Source organism: Sphaeramia orbicularis, chromosome 8, assembly GCF_902148855.1.
Source record: "Sphaeramia orbicularis chromosome 8, fSphaOr1.1, whole genome shotgun sequence".
In the NCBI taxonomy this organism is placed as follows: Eukaryota; Metazoa; Chordata; class Actinopteri; order Kurtiformes; family Apogonidae; genus Sphaeramia; species Sphaeramia orbicularis.
In genome coordinates this window covers 43,463,722-43,475,986 of record NC_043964.1, presented here as the reverse complement: position 1 = coordinate 43,475,986, position 12,265 = coordinate 43,463,722, and the positions used below count along the sequence as shown (strand labels likewise).

Below are 12,265 nucleotides of genomic sequence, written 5' to 3'. Positions count from 1 at the left end.
AAATTTTGTTGAATTCAGCATCGTCCCTTATAATTATGATATGATATGATATGATAAACTTTATTTCAAACATACGTAGGAATAAAATACAAAGGTGAACAAAAGGCAAAGAGAAACCACAAATTTAAACAGAATACTCCAGAAAATCAAAGGTAACCAAAATAGAAGAAAGGTCACACAATGTACAACGAACTTATTGTGGCTCCTCGACAACACTTTATGTCTGAAATGGTTATATTGTCCTACCCTGTAAATATATTAAATGTCAGCAGGTAAAACAAATAGTCATAAACAGGTCAGTAATACAGCTGCCATTTCTGTACGTCACCACACGATGGAGATGCAGACCTGCCACCAGTCTACTTTTTCCATGCTTTGTGAAAACTCTGAACTATTTTTGCGTTTTCATGTGTGTTTTTCATTCGTGTTTGGATCCTGTTATTTTAGGTTTGTCCTTGATGTTGCATATGATGTCATGTAATTCAAATGCATCATAATACCACACCTGTTCCCAGAGGAAATGAAACCTGTCACATTAGAAAGGCTGCTGCCAAATGTGCTGTGACACACCAAGATTCTTTTGATTCATGCCAGCTTTCATTTATGATTACATGTCATTACTGTTCGTACTTGTCAGTGGTATTCAAACACAAATTTATGCATTATATGAAGCACTCCCTGAGCTCTTCAAGTGCCTTCTCTGAAGAAGAAAAAAAGCTTTATGAGAGAGAACATCTCTAAAATTAAAAAAAAGTACTGAATTGAAAACTTTAATGCAACGACCTTTTACATACAGCTATTCATTGCTTCACTGCTCTTGAGATGGTAATCAGAGGGAGATGGGAAAAGTGAATAAAAGTAGTAACCATGGCAACAGCTTCCAAATGGACGTTGTGCCAAGTGAAGCTGATTATAGTTCTGCCACAGGACTGTGCATCACCAAAAGTCAATCACACATCACTTCCAGTAATGTTACCAAGTAAAATTCTAAAAACAAGCATTTCCTGTCCTCTGTAGGTTTGATAAAGAGCCAGAGACCACCCCACACATGCATGTTTATCTTAATTTGGACTGTACTTCTCTTCCTCCCCTCCCAGCTCGCTCCAGATGATGCGTGGAAGTGCCCCCACTGTAAGCAGCTGCAGCAGGGCATGGTGAAGATGAGCCTGTGGACCCTCCCGGACATCCTCATCCTTCACCTGAAGCGCTTCAGGCAGGTGGGAGAGAGGAGGAACAAGCTCACCACGTTTGTACATTTCCCCCTGGCGGGCCTCGACATGACGCCACATATGGTGAACCGCAACCACGTTACCCATCAGTACCCACTCCAGCCAGGGTGGAAACCGCCCAGGCGCCCACCAGACCTTGCTCCTCCTGACTTCCTGTATGATTTGTACGCTGTGTGCAACCACCATGGAGGGATGCACGGTGGACATTACACAGGTAGTTGACCATTTATTACCTGGTGAATTGTCTGCATTTTACATACTTTTTTACTTTTCCGACATTTGATTGGATAAATTGATCTTTGGTATGTGTAGACATTTGCATTTAACCCATAAAAAACCAAACATCCACCAGTAACCAAAAGCATCTACGGATCAATACCTGTTGAGCCACTAATCCTATCAATACATGTAAATAATTGGTGTAAAACACAGTTTGTCATCTTTTCATGGTCATCAGATATGAGCCATTTGGATGTACACAGGCTCTGTAGTGAACATGGTTGAACACTGATTCACCAGTAAAACCCATGGAGTTTGATAAATGACAGTGAATGGAGACACTTATTTTTACATTCAGTTATTGATGTCTTCACTGAAAAAGTCATTTTTCTTCAGTTTTTATCTAATAACCTTTGAATTTATTCCGAGCATTTATGCACATCTACATTATCAATAATTCAAATAAAGAAAAATCATGATTCACACTGAAAAATGTAAAATACAGAGGATAATATTATGGTAAATGGTGATGAATCACTTAGAAAGAAAGGTTAAATAGGGACAAAAATTTATGTGAGAACTGACACAAAAGTAGCACTGGGTCTTTATAGGCTGATGTGCGATGTGTGAACAGACCATGACAATAGTCCAGCTACTGTATATAGAGGACTCTGATCATTATTTCCAGGAAAATCCTCTGCCGGTTCCAAGTTCTTCACTGACTTCTTTTTCCGCTTTTATAGCAGCATGAATGTGCAACACTTACTACAATTAGACTAGAAATATAGTCTGTTAATGCCAACAAACCAGCAGCTCAGATTCCAACATAAACTTGACATTAGTACAAAGGCATGACCACATTTTACATTTTTGCATCTTTAAAAATACACAATTTTGTAAAGGTTTCCCTTGTTTTTTCCGATGGATTACACTGTTTTCAACAACATGGACTCGTAAAATCTGTGACAGAGAGCTGGTAACTCTTATTATGTTTATAAAATGAAGTGTCCGTGTTCATGTTGGTGTATTCAGTCAGTATTAAGTTTATTGCAAGCATAAATGCATGTGTGGGAGGAATTTCACATCATCATTATTATCATTACCATATCTATGTAAAAAGTCTAGGGCTCAGAAAGTAGTAAAACTTGTTAAAGTGGACTGTAGACCAACTGTATGAGATCTTGGACAAGTCGGACAGTTTTTACACTGTTCACATTGGTTTTAATATAATTGGGTTCTGTTGCTGCCCAGAATGCCTTGTGTGCTGAGTCTACGCCCATTAAATGGTTTAGCACAACCTTTTTTGGCTCTGCTCTCTCTCTCTGGCTGCTGTCACAACACACATGTAATTCAAGAGGTCTGAAATTAAACAAGACTGCAGTTTCTATTGTTTCTTTTCCCTCGGGTTAAAGTCATTTCAGTAGAATTAGTGTTAATAAAGCAATTATCATTTTTGAGTGATTTTAGAGCAGCTAAGGACCCCTGAGCTGCCCTAAAATGACCTTAAATCACAGCATCCTTCGGTTAATACTCAAAGGAAATGATGACAAGATTATTTATAAGGTATACATAAACCATTTTATGACTTAATAACATACAAAGTAAGAATAATTTAAACAATGCTATCATTTGTTTTAATCCTTTAACCCTGAGGCATTATTTCAATGAATTTGCATATGTAGAAGTGTCATAAAAGCTCCTGTGAGTATGTGCTTGTGCCCCTTTTTTTCAATGGTTTTGCTTACCTGTGTGTTTTAGGTGTCAAAACAGCATGCCCAGAGCAGAGGTCTATGGAAAGGACAAGGCCTATTCCATCAGCATGTTTTTAAATTTTTCTTACTGAGCAAACGGTTGAGTTTTCATGAACATTTACAATAAATCATGTATTCAGAACGAGCACCACAGACGCATTAGGGGTTAAAGGGTTAAAAAAACAACAACTTTCATTTGCCTTCTGTAATTTAGTGGAATGTTTTGAACGCATCACAATAACATAGACCCAGTGGAAAACATGCTTAATGACTGAGCTGATCAATAATAAAAGAAAAATCTGGATATGGCCATTAATTTTGCAGTTGTCGAAGACAGGCCAGGACTGTTTAATGCTGGAGTGTATATGTATTAATTATGCAAAATAAATATATTTGTCCAGTGTCCAGGGAATGGGCCACATATTAATGGTTCTGGCTATGTTTCATTAACAGCTCTTCAATTTCTCCATGTTGTTTTACTGCATTTGCCTGCAAATGTACAGTACATCACATCCAGATCCCTGAAAAAACATTGTTCAACCTATAGCAGGTAATGAGGGAAACTGATGCTGTCAGTCAGTCTAACATAAGCCTTTCGTCTCTGTGCTGGTCTTGTTGCAGCCTTTTGTAGGAACTCAGTGGATGGCCAGTGGTACAGCTATGATGACAGCAGCGCTGAGCCTGTTCCAGAGGGGGAGGTGTGCACACGTGGAGCTTACATCCTCTTCTATCAGAGAAGAAACACCATCCCCCCCTGGTCTGCCAGTTCTTCAGTCACCGGTTCGTCCTCTTAAATCCTCTGCAGTGGTTTGTTACTCATATAAATAGACAAATGTGCCCTGCCTCATGTGTTTATTACAATGCATATAAAAGATGGAGTGGGTGTGAGAGTGTGGGTGCAGGTCATATAAATTACATAATTTTATTATTTATTGTAGATCTGTCATCTGTCTGTCTGACAAAGTGTTTCCTGCTTTCATGTCTTTTTATATGCATTAAAGGAGCTCTCTCAGTTTACAGCTTTGGACCTAATTTTCAGTTGTGAGGATAGGTGACCTGTTGATAGGTTTCTGTTTCATCATGGTGCTGCTCACAGATGAATAGAAAAACTGCTGACACCCTGTTGTGACACATCTTTTTGATGTAAAGCTGCATGGGCCACAGATATTATGTAGACAGGCTTATTTCTCTATGTGTTTATAACTGCCTTCAAATGACTGAGGCAGTGTAGGGTTCATGCAGAGCTGGATAAGTATGGAATAAATAACATAGCAGAAAAATATTTGTGTTTCCTCATTGTTTTCTCCAAAATGTAAAATTCAATATTTGTAAATTTAACTGATCATAAAATCCAAAATGTGCACCACTGTGTGTCACAGCGGGGCTAGGTGGAGTCTGATGTCATCAAAAGAAAGAAGTATGACGGAACTTATGGACAAGAGAGTGAACTGAACAACCAATGAGTATATAAATGGAAGTCATCAAAGGGCTGGAACAACAGAAAGGATCTCAAAGAGATAAATTGTCAATGTGTGGGCACCTATTGTGAGGAATATCCAAGGCCAAAGCTCTGTTGTTGTAACACAGCATCGTCGCTGCCAGACTCACAAAATTTCAGAGAACAGTTGGATTTTTAACTTTAAACACATTTTTTCATCAATCTCTAGCCCAAAGCTCAGAGTCCAGGTGTACATTTTCATGTTTGAACTGTTTAACACTGTTTAAACTGATGTAGTCTGGGTGTTATTTCAGATACTATACATGTTCAACTCCAACACTAGAATATTTTCCCTTTCATTAAGTGTAAAACTGAACTGATCAGCAGGAGCATGAATAAGGCTATTTGCTTTTATTTTCAGGCTCCACCAGCTCATCCACCTCTGACCACTGGTTGGTTCGGCTGACAGGGGGCAGTAAAAGAGATAGTTTGGTGTCTGGAGGACCCAACCCCGGACCCCCAGGGACCACACAAACCCCAGAGTCGCCTGAGCTGCCAGTGTTTGGGGATGAACCCACCAGATGTGCAGACACAAGTATGTGCAAATGGAATATAAAGTTGCACAAAGGAACACATTTTTTTCTATACAGCTAAATTAAATATTGAAGTGTTTGTATGTTGCTTTATAACACTATAGTCCTCTGTAATGATAGTAGCTGTTTACAAAGCTACATTAAATACTTCTAATAATTCCACATGTATGTTCACTAATGATGTATTTATTTATTTATATTTACACCAATTCAGCAAATTTAAAAATACCCCATTAGGAAATGGCATGCACAAAATGTTACACTGAAGTAAATGTACATAAGTATTACCAGCAAAACGTCAAAATATTTAGGTAAAAGTACTGGTCTGGCTCATCTCGTTGATGCAGTTCATTGCTAGATGTAGCATTATTACTTCTGGCTTTAAATACATGGACAGAACTAAGGGCTCTTTAAATGATTAATAGTAAAGGGGAAAAAAAGTTTTGATATAGAAATGTGCTTCCAGTTTTTGGACTATATTGTGAAATATTGTAAAATTTGAACATTTATTGAAATTAAACCATAGACATATAAAATGAACCTGACTACACAGTGTATTAAATATTTTAAAAGGTTGTTACCTTATCCATCCAAGTAAAATGCAGTTAAAACTGTTGGACAAGTGCAATGAGTAACAAATATGATCCTTTGCATTATAATGTAAATATGACGAAGCATGAAATGGTAAGACTACCTCAAATTCTGCACACCTTTCCTCTGCAGCTCTGTCCTCTGTCCATATCAAAACATTAAATATAAAGATAGATGGGCTTTTCATGCTGTTGAGGAAAGTGAAGCCACTTTTCTAAGTTTCTGTTTGAAGACACAGCATAGAGCAGTACAATCTCATCCTGGTTTCTTTTCACAGAATCTGCATCACAATGTATATTTTCTACAGCCTGAAAACAAAGGCAAAAAGTAGATGCAGAAGTCTCATGTCCTCTCAGACCACATGCATTACAATATGATGAAAATTAATCATGGAATTTTATTTCCATTGACACTAAAAAAACTATTGAGCACTGCAGGTCTAAGTATTATATCTTCTCACTTTCTACCCCCAGAAGTCTCTAAATAACCATTTTTTTTACAATCATTAGTAGTTGTACATTATCATAAACTATCATTTCTTTGCTTGTAGATGGGTTTGATGCCAAACCGTTTGTTCGTGGAACCCAAGGCAGGAGTGTAAGTATGAGATCACCCACTAAACCCAAGGAAACTCTGAGCAAAGTTCTTCCTCTGCGGTGGTCCTTCGGCTCCAAGGACCGCATGAAGAGCACAGTCCACACCCAGTCAGGAGAGCTGGTGGAGTACCTGGAGTCTGGACGCCGCCCAAGATGTACCAAAGACCCAATCATAACGCTGGTGGCCACTCCACCACAGAGGACAGCCCATGGAAGGGCCTTTGAAGCAGCACATGACTGCAGCTCGCCCAGTGGCAGCAGCATCAGCTGCACCGACAGGCCCAGCTCTGACACCTGTTACTCCCCCAAAATCCCAGAAGGACAGAGCAGACCGTGTGAAGAAAGAAGCAACAGCAACATCAAATTAAGGGATGATGGTTCCCTGAGGCAGAGGTCAGTGAAAAGAGCACGACAGGACCAGGGCAGGACCCTGGACTTCCAGTTTCAGAGAGGCCTCATTCTGGGGGGTCATATCAGCCACAGTGCCCCCCCAAGCAGAGACTCCACCCTCAGAAGAACCAAGGTTCAGACTATGGCCACCTCCAGACCACACAAAGACCTGCTACAGATTCAGTCTGATGACCGGAGTGGGCAAAAGGGACAAGAAGGCCGGAGCCATGACAGCCTTTTGTCATTTTTCAAACCAGGCTTCATGAAGAAAGACATCCCTCGGTCACCAGTCAAAGGACAAGAACGGCGAATGAATGGCTACGGACAACTGGGGAAACTGGCAAGCAGTAATTTGGCCAAGCTCTCTCTGTCCAATGGAACGTTGACAGCAGACGACAGAAAAACAACAAATATCATCCCTAACTGTGACAACCACAACTGCAAAGTGCAACTGGCCAATGGAAAGGCTGCCCACCATGACCCTGTGGACATTAAGCGCGCTCACAGCTCCAGCAACATCCAGACTAAGCTGGACTTGACATTTCGCAGATGTGCTTCCCTGCAGAGGAACGGAGAGGTAGTGGCTCCTCCAGCTCATCGCATGCTGCTCAGCGACAAGCCCAGCTACGCCACTCTGCAGAGGACACGATACAGCACCACCTCCCTGGGTAAGAACACACCCTGAGCTGAGTCTGAACCCACAATGAACACACACAACGATCTCTGGTCTGGAGACAACTCTGTTTGATATTAAGGCTGATTTTGATTTTTGTTTATTTAAAGGTCAACTCACTTTATTATCCCCATAGGGAAATTTGATCTCTGCATTTTGCCCATTGCAATACACACACATCCCCTAGCTTTACCATTGGCCTTAGCACACAGCACACATTAGCTGTGAGCTAACATTGAGGACTATTGGGGACCAACTCCAGATCTTCACCAGTACCATGGTCAAGGGCACTGAATGGAGAATTAACCTATTTATACCAGTTTGTGGTAGGAAACCCATGCAACATGGAGAAACTTATAAACACATAAAGGCCTTAGTCCAGGGGTCTCAAACATGTGGCCCGTGGGCCAAAATGCCCCACCAAAGCTTCTAGTTCAGCCGATGAGATGAATTTCCAAAGGGCAAAAACTGCACTGAAGTAAAGGGTGTCAAACTCCTCATTTTAGTTCAGGGGCCACATACATAGGTCTCAGAGCATGTGTGTGCGTGCACGCACGTGTGTGTTTGTGTGTAGGTGTGTGTGTGTGTGTGTGTGTGTGTGTGTGCGTGCGTGTGTGTGTGTGCGTGTGTGTGTGTGTGTGTTTGTGTATCCGTACAATTCTGAGAAATTGAGATGTTTTTACCTGGCCAGTTTGGTACCTATAGTTGAGAAATAGTCCCATCTCCACATTAAATATCTCGGTAAGTTGATAGGACAAATATTTTGGGAGATATTAGTCATTTTGGAGTACAATAGCCTTACAATCACGTTGCATTGCCCATGACAGTTGACGGGAAATGCAGTACCACACTGCATGACGGGAAATGAAATCAAAAACAGGAACGGCGCATTTACTAACTTCAGTCCCTACATATCAGTATTAATATTGAACTGTGGTTCCCCACAGGCCAACACACCAATAATAACATAATAACCTCTAAATAATGATTCAAAATTTTGTTCTTGGTTTAATTTGACAAAAATGATATTACATTATGCCTATAAATAACGACAACTCCAATTTTTCTTTGTTTGAGTGCAAAAAAATAACATTAAATTATGAAAATATTTACATTTACAAACTTTCCTTTTACAACAAAATGTGAATAATCTGAACAAATATGAAAAACCTGAAATGTATAAAAACAATTAAGTGTAATTTTAACAATATCCTGCCTGTTACTAAATGTTTTTGCCTTTGTAGATCCAATTCATAATGCACATGTATAAATGATAAATTGAGGCATAATATTGTTAAAATTACACTTAGTTTTCTTAAGAAATGCCAGTTTTTCCCAGATAATGTACATCTGTTTTGTTTGGATGCTTTGTAAATGTAAATATTTTTAGAATTTAATGTTATTTTATGCACTTAAACACAGAGAGAGTTGTCATTATTTACAGGTTATTATACTATTATTTTACTGGTCCGGCCCACTTGATCAAATTGGGCTGAAAGTGGCCCCTGACCTAAAATGACTTTGACAGCCCTGCCTTATTCCAACTGGGAATCAAACACACATCCTTCTAGCTGTGAGCTGAAAAGATACAAAGAACACTGTGGAAATGAATGCAATGAGAGCAATGTTAACAACAGGGCTGATTTGGAATGATTAGAAAGCTTCCCTGCTGCTCTAATAGTTGTTTGTGATGACTTCCACACTTATGTCAAAGTTTCATACACAGGATAATTAAGATACAATACATGGAGATAAAGATCTTACTTCTAAAATGAAGCTACTGTAAAACCTAGCAATCCTTTACATAACTGGAGTTTTGCTGCTAAATAGTTAACACATGTACCATTTGATTCACTGATGTAATGTTGCTGCTTTGAAGGAGTAATGTAGAGAGTAATTGATTCATTTATGACACTGCTGATTTTAAAGGTTTTGCTGAAGGCTTACACACTGGAAGAATGATCCTCCTAATTTCCAAGGTTAATGAGCTATTAATCCTGCTGTAAAACACGTCTTCTGCCCAGCACTTTGTTTGAAATTCTACAAAATAGAGCTCACAATTTTTTAGACTAGAAACTTTGCAATCTTTGTGAAAAAAGTACTTCTTAAAAGGGCAAAATATATCTTAAACTGTCAAAACACGCTCATTAAAAGAGGCCTGAGAGCACTGAGGTGCGGTGAGAAGACATTGTTGATAATGAGGTGATGTCGGTAGACCAGAATAGAAAACAGGATCCATAAACCACGCTATTTATGATACAAAAATTTAAAAATGCCAAAAAACAGAAGCATTGATGAGAAAATTAATAGGCAGAGGTAGACAAAGTTCTTGCAACAGCAGGTTTCTGTCCATAGAACGTCAATGGTGTTCCATTCAAAGATCCCTCAGAGTTTTATTTCAGCTTATAAGGTAATGTGTTTATCTCTTGTATGCAGAGCTCTGACATAGTGTGCCAAATTCTGCACCAGTGTGTAACCAGTTTTCAGATTCACTGTGCTCTAACAAATTATTCCTGTTGAGCACACATACTCACATTTTAATGACCATAAAGCCAGAAAGAACTTATATATCTATGTTTTCAAGTTTTGGGTGAGGTCAAGGGCATCACAGGTGGACAGCCCCCCTCCACCTCCAATGTCGAAGTGGCTGCCCGGAGCTGTGGTCGCAAGGTCTCCGGTGCCTGTCCTGGCGGCAATCCCCGAACCCGGTGGTGGACCCTGGAGGTAAGGGATGTCGTCAAGCTGAGGAAGGAGTCTTATCGAGCCTTGTTGGCTCGTGGGACTCCCGAGGCAGCTGATGGGTACCGGCAGGCCAGGCGTGCCACAGCCCAAGCGGGTCTGGAGGCAAAAACTCGGGTCTGGGTGGAGTTTGGGGAGGCCATGGAGGAGGACTATCGGACGGCCTCGAGGAAATTCTGGCAAACCGTCCGGCGCCTCAGGAGGGGAAGGCAGTGCACCACCAACACAGTGGAAGTGGGGAGCTGCTGATCTCCACTGATAGTCAAACCTCGGATCTAGGAGGAACAATGTGGTTTTCATCCCAGTCGCGGAACACTGGACCAGCTCTACACTCTCCATCGGGTGCTCGAGAGTTCATGGGAGTTTGCCCAACCGGTCCACATATGTTTTGTGGATTTGGAGAAGGCGTTTGACCGTGTCTCTCATGGTGTCCTGTGGGGGGTGCTTCGGGAGTATGGGGTCCGGGGCCCTCTGCTAAGGGCAGTCTGGTCCTTGTATGACCGAAGTAGGAGCCTGGTTCGCATTGCCAGCAGTAAGTCAGACCTGTTCCAGGTGCATGTTGGACTCTGACAGGGCTGCCCTTTGTTACCGATTATGTTCATAATTTTTATGGACAGAATTTCTAGGAGCAACCGCAATTTTTTTCTCATTTCAAAATACATATTCCTAGAAATATAAGTAGTCGCTTACCCAAAAATATAAGTTTGGTGTAGATTATTGAAATTTAATTTTTTTTGACCAGATGTTAACCTTCCTTTGACTTTGCCCTGTTGCAGCCAAAAAACACAAAAGAAAATTAGAATTACATTACATTTCTTTACATCACTTTTGTAATGGGGTCATCATCTGCCAATTTCATGTATATTATATTGTTTTTCTAATCATTGTATGCGAAATCAGATAGGATCTGCCACTTGTCTTTTAAAGTGGAGAAACTGACAAATACAGAAAACCCTTTTACTTCTGAGCCACCTTTTTAGGTTCCATCTTATTTTGGAAACATTAGTGCCCATATTTCAATAATAGGGTGAAACCAAAGATCCTCTGTGAAGATGAAGAGAAATGAAACATGGCTTCCAGTGTCAGTTTCAGTGAACAGAAGGGTTAAGGATGTCACATGAATGAACTTAAATACATTAATAAGGTCTTAACAAAATAAAAAATACACTGATATCAAGAGCCAAAATATGACGATATGCAAGAATGAATATTTAGAAGTTTATTTTGAATAGCAGTCTAAATGAATTGTTTATTTAAGGTTTGTGTTACACAGTAAATTTGAAGGTGATTTGTGTAAACTGATTTACTGTGGTGTTACTCAATGCACCTTCACAGATAGAGTGTGTGTTATGTCCCTCACTGGGCTTGTGAGCATACAGTTTTTGCTACTAATTATAATGGTCTTCCCTCCATGTGTCCAAAAAAAACCACATGTGTGACTTGATGTAAATTAACTTTTTTGTTTCATTAAAAGTTGTGAAGTGGATTAAATCTCCTGTCATTCACGTCAGAATCTCCATACCTGCAGCTTGTATGTGGTTCTTTGGACACATAAAAGGATGAGCATGACATATTCTTTTTACTGGCATTTTATGATAATGTCCTTTATTTTCCTGCTCATTTTTCCTTCTTCAGATGACATTTCTTGTGAGAGTTCTTTGCTATTTTGGGTCTGTGTCTCCATTTTCCCCTGATCTGTGTCCTTAAACTGCCATTTTAATGTCAGAATGTTCAGAAGATGTTCCAGAGGCAACTTTGGGGCAAAGGGCTGAGTTGAAATTTTTAAATCACTGTCCCATTGGAGTGAATGAGACAAGATCTTTCTCTACATAATAAAGGATTTCTGTTGTGTTTTTCAAGGCACCCAAAGCGCTTTACATTAGTGATCCATTATTCATTCACTCACACATATCACTCTGGTAGTGGTAAACTACATATGTAGCCACAGCTGCCCTGGTTGATGAAAGCGTGGCTGCCAATCCGCCCACACCAAACATTCATACACATTCATACACATACACATTCACATTCAGTGAGTGACAAGGT

At 40.0% G+C, this 12,265-nt stretch overlaps 1 protein-coding gene across 1 annotated transcript in view; it reads left to right on the top strand.

The window, feature by feature from the left end:
* Window positions 1-12,265, top strand: part of usp43b (ubiquitin specific peptidase 43b) — a 109,020-nt gene that overhangs the window by 92,293 nt on the left and 4,462 nt on the right. The window contains exons 12-15 of the mRNA XM_030142061.1: window positions 1,098-1,443; window positions 3,821-3,979; window positions 5,059-5,232; window positions 6,372-7,475. Coding sequence (XP_029997921.1) covers window positions 1,098-1,443; window positions 3,821-3,979; window positions 5,059-5,232; window positions 6,372-7,475 — 1,783 coding nt within the window. The remainder of the gene's footprint in view (window positions 1-1,097; window positions 1,444-3,820; window positions 3,980-5,058; window positions 5,233-6,371; window positions 7,476-12,265) is intronic.